The sequence below is a fragment of the Scyliorhinus torazame genome, chromosome 4 (assembly GCF_047496885.1).
Source record: "Scyliorhinus torazame isolate Kashiwa2021f chromosome 4, sScyTor2.1, whole genome shotgun sequence".
In the NCBI taxonomy this organism is placed as follows: domain Eukaryota; kingdom Metazoa; phylum Chordata; class Chondrichthyes; order Carcharhiniformes; family Scyliorhinidae; genus Scyliorhinus; species Scyliorhinus torazame.
In genome coordinates, this window is record NC_092710.1 from 267,598,493 (window position 1) to 267,610,896 (window position 12,404).

General features: G+C 52.2%; 1 protein-coding gene across 1 annotated transcript in view; it reads left to right on the plus strand.

Annotated features, from left to right (window-relative positions):
• The window catches only part of LOC140410927 (gamma-aminobutyric acid receptor subunit rho-2-like), a 113,117-nt gene that overhangs the window by 62,730 nt on the left and 37,983 nt on the right, over positions 1-12,404 (plus strand). The window contains exon 3 of the mRNA XM_072499770.1: positions 5,071-5,138. Within this exon, the coding sequence (XP_072355871.1) occupies positions 5,071-5,138 (68 nt within the window). The remainder of the gene's footprint in view (positions 1-5,070; positions 5,139-12,404) is intronic.

The window sequence follows — 12,404 nt, forward strand, 5'->3', positions numbered from 1 at the left end:
AACCAGATGATGCTCATCATTTGAACCACTCTTGTCTTTCATGTAACTATCTTCAACCTTTTGTTTAAGAGCAGTGGGTATTCAGCCTTCAGAAGTGAGGATGTTTATACGGTCAACAGTAAGTTCCTTTCTTTCACAGAGGCACCAATCACTCAACTGAGATTGAAGGTTTGAATCTCTCAGTTTTTCATGAAGTAAGGCCAGAGGTGATGGATACAGAATCACAGAATTCTTACTGTGCGGAAGGAGGCCATTTGGCCCATCATGTGTTAACCGACTCTCCAAATGACCATCATGGCCGGGATTCTGCGAGCCCGCGCAGGGTCAGAGAATCACCGGGGGTGCGCGCGAATCCCACCACGACGGGCCGACAGTTCTCCGGCGACCGGAGAATCAGCGCCAATCGCAGCGATTCTCTGCGCTCGACGGGCCGAGTGCCCGCCGTGTTCCTCTGAGTCCCGCCGGCGTGGTTTACATATGGTCCCACCCGGTGGGACCTCGGTGTTCTGGCTGCGGGGACCGTCCTGGTGGGGGGGGGGGGAGGGGGGACCCGACTCCAGGGGGGGCCTCCACGGTGGCCAGGCCCGCAATTGGGGGCTACTGATCTGTGGCGCGCATGCACGGACCGGCACAGCACTCCGGCGCCATTCTAGCCCCCGAGGAAGAAGAGAATTCATGGGCCTGGAGGCCCGTTGACACTTTTTATGCTGGCGTCAACACTTGGCCGCGATATTGGTGAATCCCGGACTATGACTTTGTGCCATTCCCCTGCTTTTTCTCCACACCTCTGCACATTTTTTCTATTTAAATAATCATCTAATGCCCTCTTGAATGCCTCAAAAGAATCTGCCTCCACCAAACCTCCAGGCAGTGCACGTCAGACCCTAACCACTTGTGTGAAACAGTTTTTTTCTCACATCACATTTGCTCCTTTAGCTCTGTGCCCTCTCATTCTTGATCCTTTACGAGCGGGAATATTTTCTCCCTATCTCCTATGTCCAGCCCTGTCGTGATTTCGAACATCTCTCTATCAAATCTCTTCTCGGTCTTCTTCTCTCCAGGAAGAACAGTCCCAATCTCTCCAATCTATTTTCATAATTGAAGTTTCTCTTCCCTGGAATCAATCTTGTAAACCTCTTCTGCGCTCCCTCCAATACATTCAGACCTTTCTTATAGTGTGGCACCCAGAACTGTTCACAATATTCCAACTGGGTTCTAACGAGTATCTGTATAGTTCAGCATAACCTCCTTGTTCTTGTACTTTATGCCCCTATTAATAAAGCCCAGATCTTCTTTATTAATTGCTCTCTGCCCCTGTCCTGCCACTTCGATGATCTAGGCACATATACGCCCAGGTCCCACTGCTCCTGCATCTCCTCAAGAATTTTACCCCTTTATTCTATATTGTTTGTCCATGTTCTTCCTACCAAAGTGCATCACCTCATACTAAGAAGCTTTGTGTAAAGTGGTTGTGTCCCTACTGCTGGACCAGAAGCTCCAGGTTTGAGTCCAATGCCAGGACTTGTTGAGCACAGAAGGAGCATTCAAGGCAATTTAATGGGCTGATAATCAATTCAGAAATACCTTTCACCACTTCTTCCTTAACTCCACCCCCCCCCCCCCCAACTTTGAAATTATCTCCTGCACACAAGACCTAGATCATTAGTATTCTTTAGGAAAAGTAAGGGTCCTAAAACTGACCTCTGGGGAACTCCACAACAAATATTTTCCCAGCCTGAAAAATATCTGTTTATTATTGCCCTCTGCTTCATATTATTCAGCTAATTTTGTATCCATGTTGCTACGGTGTCCGTTATTTCATGTGCTATCATTTCTCTCACAAGAAGACACTGCGACAGATGGTGATCTTCCCCATGAAGACCTATTGAACCTTAATTGGCTCATTCCAGAAGAAAATGATGAGGACGAATCCCTGACAGCACTGAGTGCTATTATGATTCCTAGAGGATGATTCATCTTTCCACGGGATAAACGCCCTGTGTGAAGCCCCTCTTGCCTTTTCAGAGCAGTCAGCTAGGTTTCTGCTGGCTGAGCAGCATTCAGATCTTATTTCCATTGAGCCTATCAACGTATTGGCCAGCCTATCTCCTTTCTCCATGAAGAATGTTCCAGAGTGGATAACTTGCCTGAGTCCAACTCCGAGTCGATAGAATCACACTGCTAAAGGGCTTGGACCTTTCCGAGATGAAAGTCAGTTGACAACCATTCTTCAGTCCCAGCTGAAAGCCTTCTTTCCTCCAAAGCTGGATATCAGTTTTGAAGGTAAAAAAGAATCTTCAGCACGGCGACACGGCGAGCTCAGTCTGTGATGGTGCTACTGAGCTGCACTTGTTGGACAATGAAGTCCCCCACCCAGGGTACGTTCTGTGCCCTTGCCACCCTCAGTGCTCCCTCCACGTGGTGTTCAACATGGAGGAGAACTAATTAATCAGTTGAGGGGTTGCCAGACTGTTGCTTGTTTTAGCCTTAGTTTACTTATTCTTATTCTGTCACCTTTGCTCATGAGTCGCCAGGTATCTTTCTGACACCGCCACGTGGTTCAAGTCCAAGTAATGATTAATAATGCAATACACCGCTTAGTAAGAGTTAAATCAACACTTATTTATTATAGACAGCAATTAATACTTATACAATAATCCTACTTCTAGACTACTACCTACCACTAAAGGCCAATACTTAACTTTGGAAATGGCCCACCAGGTCAGGGAAACGAATGGTCTTTCGAATTGGTTCTGAGCCTACGGGATTCAAAAGCTGGTACAATTCGATAGTCAAGAGCGCCTATCTGGTAGCGATCGCTGGAGTAACACTTACAGTTTCTTGTAGAAGGGTCTTGAAGGTTGCGAGCAGGAAGAGAAGGGTTGATTTGAACTTGGCCCCTATTCTTTTAGTCCCCAGGGGCTTCCTGCCTCTCTGGGTGGACCTCGTACCTGGTTCCAAGTGATTGGACTTGGTCCCAATCACTTGGTTCGATATGCTCCAATAATGGGGCGATTCCTTGATCGGGGGGTGGTCGTTTACCTTTCTTTGTGTCAGCCCCTGCTGGCGCCGAAAGGTCTGGGTCGGCTTTCAATTGCTAATTTGTAGCAATTGTTCCCGGGGATGGCTGCTTAATATGCAGATGGCTGGGTTGTTGTGATGTTGATGGCTGCAGGTATCGGTCTGGACTGACTTCCCCAGAGGCGAATACACTGTTTTACCTGCAGCTGTCCGTTTGAGTCATCTTGGCTGATTTTCCCATCAGCCTCTTTCGTTCGCCATTTTAAATCGGGGTTTGACCATTCTAATCGGGAATCAGCCATTTTACGAGGCTACAGGACATGGTAAACAGCAGGTTTCCGTGCCCATCTTTGACCTGGTGCATGAGACTTCACAGTGTCCAGAGTGGATGTTGAGGACTCCCAGTATATCTCTTTCTAACTGTATACCATCTTGCTGCCACCTCTGCTGCGTCTGCCCTGCCGGAGGGCAGGTGATAGCGGTGTCTGAGGCATTTTCTGTAAGATATGATTCTATGAGCATGACTAAGTCAGGATGGTGCTTGACTAGTCTGTGCGACAGCTCTTCCAGCTTTGACACAAGCCCCTAGGTGTTAGTAAGGAGTACTTTGCAGGGTCGACAGAGCTGGGTTTTCTGTTATCGTTTCCGACAGCTAGGTCGATGCTAGGTGGTCAGCCCAGTTTCATTCCTTTTTATTGACTTTTTCGTGGCTTGATACAACTGAGGTGTTTGCTAGGTCATTTCAGAGGACATTGAAGAGTATGGATCTGGAGTCACATGTACACCAGACCAGATTTCATTCCCTAAAGGACATCAGTGAACCAGAAGGGTTTTTACGACAATCCGCAATGGTTTCATGATCATCAATTCCAGGTATTTATTGGATTCAAATTTTACCATCTGCGATGGTGAGATTTGAACCCCAGTCCCCAGACCATTACCGTGGGCCTCTAGATTGCTAGTGCAATGACAATACCACTATGCCTTCCCTAATAACCTAATCTAATAATCAGAATTTCTAAAGAGAAGTGATTTGAGATTTCAGGGAGCAGGGAGTAGTCTGAAAAATGGCAGAAGGGTTCTGTGTATTGGAAGCAACAAAGATTTTCATTTTGATATTCAAATGATATATAGTAATGTGGAGCTGCAATTGTACAACATCTACTTTCATTCCATGACCAGCAGCAGACATTAAATCAGTCCCTTTTATACAGTGCAAATCTGATCCATACTTAGAAGATTCTGTGCATAAAGTCACATAGCCATCATATTCATAGAACCAGAGAATTTCTACAGCATAGAAAGAGGCCATTCAGCCCTACCGAGGCCCATAACCCCACCTAACCTACACATCCCTGGATATTAAAGGGCAATTTAGCATGGCCAATCTACCCGCACATCTTTGGGCTGTGGGAGGAAACCGGATCCCCCGGAGGAAACATGGGGAGAATATGCAAAGTCCACACAGTTACCCTAGGCTGGAATTTCATAGAATTTGCAATGCAGAAGGGGGCCATTCGGCCCATCGGGTCTGCACGGGCCCTTGGAAAGAGCACCCTACCTCCACCCATTCCCTGTAACTCAGTAACCCCAACTAACCTTTTTGGACACTAGTTTATCATTGGCAGTTTATCATTGCCAATCCACCTAACCTGCACATCTTTGGACTGTGGGAGGAAACCGGAACACCCGGAGGAAACCCACGCACACATGGGGAGAACGTGCAGACTCCGCACAGACAGTGACCCAGCCAGAAATCGAACCTGGGACCCTGGAGCTGTGAAGCAATTGTGCTAACCACTATGCTACCGTGCTGCCCACAAACAAAAACAAAACAAAAAAGTTTTGATTCCTGCCATGTGTTTAGTTCCTGTACAGTTACGGGATTATACATTGTAAAAGAAATCCACTGATTTTTTTGGGGATAAGGTGAACAGCTTTTATTCCTTCTGTACTGTGGATGAATTAAACTAATTTTTACGAAAAAGTTTCTTTTATTGCATTGAGTCATTTCCAAGTGCAAGAATTGACAATGTTTTTCTCTGTCAGGCCCAGCAATACCTGTTGGAGTTGATGTGATGGTGGAGAGTCTGGACAGTATTTCTGAGGTGGATATGGTAAGTGATCAAATTGAACTTCACTTATTCTTCTTGGGCAATCCCTCAGTGCCGAGGATGACTTGTTTCCCCTCCGGGGAGGTGGGTTCTGCGTTGGTTGAATAGTCCAATCATGGATCCGCGGACTCTGCCACAGGTTTGGCAGATGGTGTTTGATGAGGTGGGTGTGTGGGACGCTCTGGATTCGGCAGTGTCCTTCCGCTGTTTACTCCGCGTGCTCCACCCCACAACGTTCGAGGCGATTAGCGCCTTCGCAGATGCTTTTTTTCCAGTTTGTGCGTTCTAAGGCAAGCGGGTCTCACGGGTCGATGGGGATGTTGCATTTATTTAGGGAGGCTTTCAGAGTGTCCTTGTAGCGTTTCCTCTGCCCTACTAGTGATCGCTTGCTATTGCAAAGCTCGGAGTAGAGCAATTGTTTACATACAAGCCAAATGACCATTTTTGTTTAAATATCAGTAGACCAGTCACAAAGGGTTGGATTTCTCATTTGAGAGATTAAGTACTGATGCTGGGACTGAATGCAGGGTGTTCCACGGTCTTTATGGCGGTACCAGTCCTGGACAAATTGAGCACATGCAAAGGAACCAGCCCATGTGCCATGTGGAACTAATGCAATTCCAACTGTCGCCAGCGGTGGATTCGCTGCAGTTGGGATTGGCACTGGAGAGCCTGATAGGCTGCAGTTACATATATCACTCCACTCCCACACACTCTCATTCCAGCCAAGAAAATGGCACCCTGAAGAGCGGCCCCAAAGTTCGCGGGTGCAGAGCTTGAGATACTGCTGGATGCCATGGAGGAGAGGCACCCTGTTCCCTGGGGTGGGACGGAGGCTGCCACCCATTCACATCAACCGGACCTGGGCGCAGGTGGCAGAGGCCATGAGTGCCGTGGGCCTCACCGTGAGGACTGGTGTTGGGAAAAACTGCATGGCCTCCTCAGGGCAGCCTGGGTGAGTCACCACCTCTGTGCCCCTGGCACCACCCTCGTCCCACACAATAACACCCCGCAGCCCCCTCGCACAGCAGCCTGCACCACATGCCATCACCTGTCTTTGCCAGGTGCCCTGCACATGCCGGCCAACAGCTGCGGACATCCTGTGCTGCCCGGGTGCGAGTGTCTCACACTGTGCATTACCTGTCCTCCAGGAGAAGGCGGGACACAACCCCCCGGGGGAGAGAAAAGAGTAGAGGGGGCCCACTGGACCTGTGGCCCCTCACCATCGTGGAGCAGAGGGCGTTGGACCTCATAGGCAGGATAGGAGAGCAGGCAGTTGCAGAGGCAGAAGTTGGCTTGAGACAACCAAGTGAGCCCCCAATGCGTTGCGATGTCCCACTGGCATGTATGTCACCCCCCTCACACCACACCTACCCACGATCTGAGCATGTGTCTTGTCTTGGCCTCGCAGAGTCACCACCAGATGATATCGCTGGTTTTGCCTGCTCCCAGCGATTCACATGGTGACCAGGTGGGACTGTCAGGGGTCTGCCGCCCCCAGCCACAACCCCGCGACACCCCGGAGCACATAACCGGGGACAAAATCCAATTCACGTCACTGCTGTCACCAACATCCTCCACCGTCCCAGAGACACTCACCTCGGTTGGGTATTTTAATGAAGAGGCTCCTGGGGCACTATCTGGTGCACATCACATGCATGCAGCGGTACATCAGGTGGAGGTAGGAACCACCGAAGGGGAGGACAGTCGGAGGGTGGCCCGACCCAAGGGAAGACCTCCTGGCCCACCCAGGCCCAATCACTCCAGAGGATGACCGCCATAGGTGACCTAGGTCATAGGGCAGGACACACAGCAGGCCACCTTCACGTCTGATGTACCGCCTAGGGGACCACCTAGAAGTGGCGGGTTAGAAAGTTAGACAGTTAAGGTGGCATGGGTGTAGCACATAGGATAGTGTTAGGGGCTAGAGCACTGTAGTTGTACAGAGCACTGTCACCAATAAACGCATGTTCACCGCCGTTCCGGATCTCTGTCCGCAGGGTGTGAGGCACGGGCTGAGGCTGAGTGCAGAGGGAGTGCCGAGTGGATGTGGGAGGGTGTGTGGGAGGGCAGGGCTGTGTGGGAGGCTGGCAATGTGAGGTGGAGTTGTTAGAGGACGGAACGGGCCAGAACCCCCAGGGCAGTCGGGGGCAGCCCCCATTGGCTGCCCTCTGATGCGGCAGGGGCCTTGGCCAGAGATGTGGGGGTGGCCTACCTGGTGTTTGACCAATCACCACTTGATACAGATCAGGCACCGATGTCACACTGTCCCCTTGCTCAGCCGCTGTAGTCGGTGAACCGCCCTGCTGGGCAGGTCCTCATACCCTCATACGGTAGGCGCTGCCGGTAAACACGAGGCCTGATGCGACACCTCCTTCTCACCTCCACTCATTTACCGGACACAGTGGACTGTGCCCGGCCACCCTGGTCCCAGGAGAACCCAAGGCCCGTGCCCTGATCGCCCCCCCCCCAACCTCGCTACTCCCCTTGGCCCTGGCAGAAGCACCCCCCCCCCCCCCCCCGAGGCAAGCCCATGGTTGCACCTTTGGAAACATGTCTTACCTCCTCTCACTCCCTCAGCAGTCATGGTGCCCGGATCCTGTTTTTAAATACTGCAAGTGAACCACGCCGGTGTCACTTCCGCCTAGGGGATGCAGAGCATCATGGGAGAATGGAGACTATTGGGTGGGGCCCGCTAATCAAATGCTTTTGGCCGTCATTACGATTTGCATGTCCCCACCGGCGTGGGGTATGGAATGCATCCACGCTACCATCGAGACGCCGGAGCATGGCATTCCATAGGGTGCCCGGCGCCAACCTCTATTTTTGGCTGATGCCCGATTCATGATCCCGGCGTCGCAGGATGGAGAATCCCGCCCAAAGTTCTTTGTTCCCACTTACTTACTTGTGTCTATAATACCTGTGCCATAATATTATTCCCCATGTGAGCCTATAGACTAAATCAGTGAGCACAACCAGATTTTTATATAGATTTATGTATATTTGTTTTGATGATGTGCTGATTTCCCTTTCTGGTGTCTCTTCCCCTCTGGCCTGCCAAAGCGATGTAGAACTTGGAGCTGAAAGAGAATGTGACAAATGGAGCTCAGTTTTCAGCCAATTGCTTTGAGATTTTTACGGTTGAGGACCTTTCCTCTTATTTTTCCCATCGTTGTTAGGGGCAATAACAGTCACATGATTAATATCTATGCTGAGGGGACTGAAACTGGCTGACTTCTATTCTGTGGGTCCTTATATCAATAGGGCTCCTGACTGTAAACTCCAAGGGATGTGAGAGCCCCTATACGCCTTGGTATTAATATGTGGTAAAGTTTGTCAAAATTGATGTTTGAAGTCTGAGAAGCACTAAAATTGACACTGCTATGATGCGACCATCAATTCACACGAGACGATTAGTAGAAGTGAACAGTGGTTTTAATAAGCTAGATCTGTGGCTGCCTGCGACTGCTCTGTACTGAGTGCTGCCTACAGGCTGCAGGTTTGTATACCACCCCCGAGGGGGCGGGGCCACAGGCGGAGCCCACAAGGGCATCAACATAGTACAGTACAATACAGTAGTGAATTGCAGTAGCAATACGTTCACCACATTCACCCCCTGTTAAAAATTGAAGTCCGGCAGGGGTGAAGTGGTCTCCCATATCGAGTCTGTCCGGAGCCTTAATCGTTCTCTGTGATCGCCTCAGCTCCGGCTTCGCTGCGGGCATTTGTGTTGGACTCGTCGCTGCGGGCACAGTTGTTGGACTCGTTGACTCCGTGAGCGTATCGTCTGGAGCTTCATCATGGTGTGTCGGCGATGGGGGAAGGGGGGGTGTATGCTGTGTAGGGGCGGGGGCGGTGTTCAGGATCCCCAGGGAGGAAGCTGGTAGCCCGCCGTGAGGGATTCGGTTGGTGGTGATAGGCGGTGTAGGGGGGGCGAGTTGGTGATGGTTGCTGGGGAACCGACGGGTGCCAAATCCGTCGCGGTGCGCCACGTAGGCATACTGAGGGTTGGCATGTAGGAGCTGGGCCCTCTCGACCAGGGGTTCAGACTTGTGGCTCCTCACGTGCTTCCGGAGGAGGAGAGGCCCCGTGTTGTCAGCCAGGACGGAAGCGGGACCCCGGTGATGGACCTCCTGGGGAAGACAAATATACGGTCGTTAGGGGTCTCGTGCGTGGCTGTGCAGAGGAGCACCCGAATGGAGTGGAGCGCGTCGGTGAGAACCTCCTGCCAGCGGGAAACCGGGAGACTTCTAGACCGTAGGGCCAGAAGGACAGCCTTCCACACCATCGCGTTCTTCCTTTCCACCTGTCCGTTTCCCCGGGGGATGTAGCTGGTAGTCCAGCTCGAGGCGATGCCTTTACCGAGCAGGTACTGACGCAGCTCATCACTCATAAAAGAGGAGACCCGGTCACTGTGGATGGAAGTGGGGAAACCGAACAGGGTGAAGATGCTGTGCAAGGCCTTAATGACAGTGGCCGTGGTCATGTTGGGACATGGGACGGCGAAGGGGAAACGGGAGTACTTGTCTCCGTGCAGACTTGGCAGTCCCTGGTCATGGCCCTGACCTCCTCGGTGGAGTAGGGCAGGTTGCGGTCCTTGATGAAGTGGAGAAGCCGGGTGACCCCCGGGTGACAGAGGTCATTGTGGATGGCCCAAAGTCGGTCATCTTACGCACTGGCGCATGTGCCGCGGGACAGGGCATCCGGGGGCTCATTGAGCTTCCCAGGACGATACACAATATCGTAATTATAGGTGGAGAATTCGATTCTCCTGCTCAAGATCTTATCATTCTTGATCTTGCCCCGTTGAGTGTTGTTGAACATAAAGGCTACCGACCGTTGGTCGGTGACGAGGGTGAACATCCTACCGTCCAGGTAGTGCCTCCAATGTTGCACAGCTTCCACAGGCTTGAGCTTCCTTTTCGACAGAGGAGTGTTGAATCTCGGAGGAGTTGAGGGTACGGGAAAAGAAAGCCACGGGCCTGCCTGCCTGGTTAAGGATAGCGGCCAGGGCGACGTCTGACACATTGCTCTCCACCTGGAATGGGATGGACTCGTCCACCGCGTGCATCGCGGCCTTGGTAATGTCTGCCTTGATGCGGCTGAAGGCCAGGCGGGCCTCAGTCGTCTGGGGAAAGATGGTGGCTTTGATAAGTGGGCGGGCTTTGTCCGCATAGTTGGGGATCCACTGGGCATCTCTTCAGGGCCTTGGGGCAGTGGGGAAGGGGGAGTTGCAGGAGGGGGTGCATGCGGTCGAGGTCGGGCCCTCGGACTCCGTTTTCCATGACATAGCTGAGGATGGCTAGTTGGGTTGTGCGGAAAACGCATTTCTCCTTGTTGTAGGTGAGATTAAGGGATTCGGAGGTTTGGAAGAACTTCTGAAGGTTAGCATCGTGGTCCTGCTGATCATGGCCGCAGATGGTGACATTATCCAAGTATGGGAACGTGGCCTGCAGCCCGTGCTGGTCAACCATTCGGTCCATCGTTCTTTGGAAGATCGAGACTCCATTGGTGACGCCGAAGGGGGCCCTGAGGAAGTGGAAGAGGCGGCCGTCTGCCTCCAAGGCAGTGTAGTGGCGGTCTTTCGGGCAGATCGGAAGCTGGTGGTATGTGGACTTAAGATCTACCGTGGAGAAAACCCGGTAGTGTGCAATCTGATTAACCATATCCGCTATGCGGGGAAGTAGATACGCATCGAATTGCGTGTAACGATTTATGGTCTGGCTGTAGTCTACAACCATCCGGTTCTTTTCCTCGGTCATGGCGACCACCACTTGGGCTCTCCAGGGACTATTACTGGCCTCGATGATCCCCTCCCTCAAGAGCCGCTGGACCTCTGACTTGACAAAAGTCCTGTCCTGGACACTGTACCGCCTGCTCCTGGTGGCGACGGGTTTACAGTCAGAGATGAGGTTTATGAAGAGCGGGGGAGTGTCGACCTTGAGGGTCACGAGGCTACATACGGTGAGAGGGGGTAGGGGCCCGCCGAACTTCACGGTCAGGCTTCTGAGGTTGCACTGGAAATCCAGTCCTAACAAGAGAGGAGCGCAGAGATGAGGAAGGACATAGAGTTTAAAATTGGCGTACTCGGACCCCTGTATCGCGAGGTTCGCGACACAGTACCCCCGGATCTGCACTGAATGTGATCGGGAAGCAAGGAAGATTGTTTGAAACGCGGGGGAAATCTGGAGGGAGCAGCGCCTTACCATGTCCGGATGGATGAAGCTCTCCGTGCCCCCGGAGTCGAACAGACTGGGCGTTTCGTGCCCATCGACCCGGACGGTCATCATGGAGTTCTTGGGCCGTGGTAGCGAGGGGGTCCCAAGATGGCGGCCCCGTTGGTCGCACGTGTCGGGCGGTGTTGAAGATGGCGGCACCCTTGAGTCACACACGTCGGGCGGAGTTAAAGATGGGGGCCCCCATGTATAGCACGAGGCGGATGACGCGTTAGAAGGGGATGTTACCGGCAGGCACACTGCGGGGTCTGCGGGTCTGTGAGTTGGGCCTGTGATTTTGGAACTTTGGGTCAGGCCAAGCAGACTTTGGCAAAATGTCCTTTCTTGCCACAGTCACTGCAGGTCGCGTTCCGAGCTGGGCAAAGCTGCCTGGGGTACTGGTTCTGACCGCAGAAATAGCAAGACGGCCCCCTGGTTTGCGCGGGCAGCCACGCGGCACAGGCCTGGGACACCCTCGGGTTGAGTGATGGCCACGCCTCCAGCGCCCACGAGGAAATTGTGTGGTCGGAGGGGAAAGCATTTATGCTCTGGAAGGCTACCTCTAACGAGGTGGATAGTTTTACCATCTCTTCTAGGTTGAGGGCGCCCTTTTCGAGAAGGCGCTGTCTGACGTAGCTGGACCGGACTCCAGCCACATAAGTGTCCCGGATGGCGAATTCCATGTGCTGCGAGGCCGTGACGTCCTTGTAGTTACAGTTCCGAGTGCGTACCCTCAGGTCTCGTAGATATTCCTCCAGCGATTCCCCGGGGCGTTGACGACGTGTGGTGAGGAGATGCCACGCGACCATTTCATTCACCGGCCTCACGTAATGTCTTTTCAGGATCACGACCATGTCTGCGTACGTGGTCGCGTCCTTGATTAGTAAAAAGATTCTGTGGCTCACCCGGGCATTGAGGAGACTCTGCTTGTGTGCCTCAGTGACGGCGGGCGAGGAGGAGGAGGCGAGGTAGGCCTCAAAGCAGCGGAGCCAATGTGAGAAGATTCCTTTGGCTTCAGCTGCCTGTGGGTCGAGTTCCAGTGGATCAGGTTTGA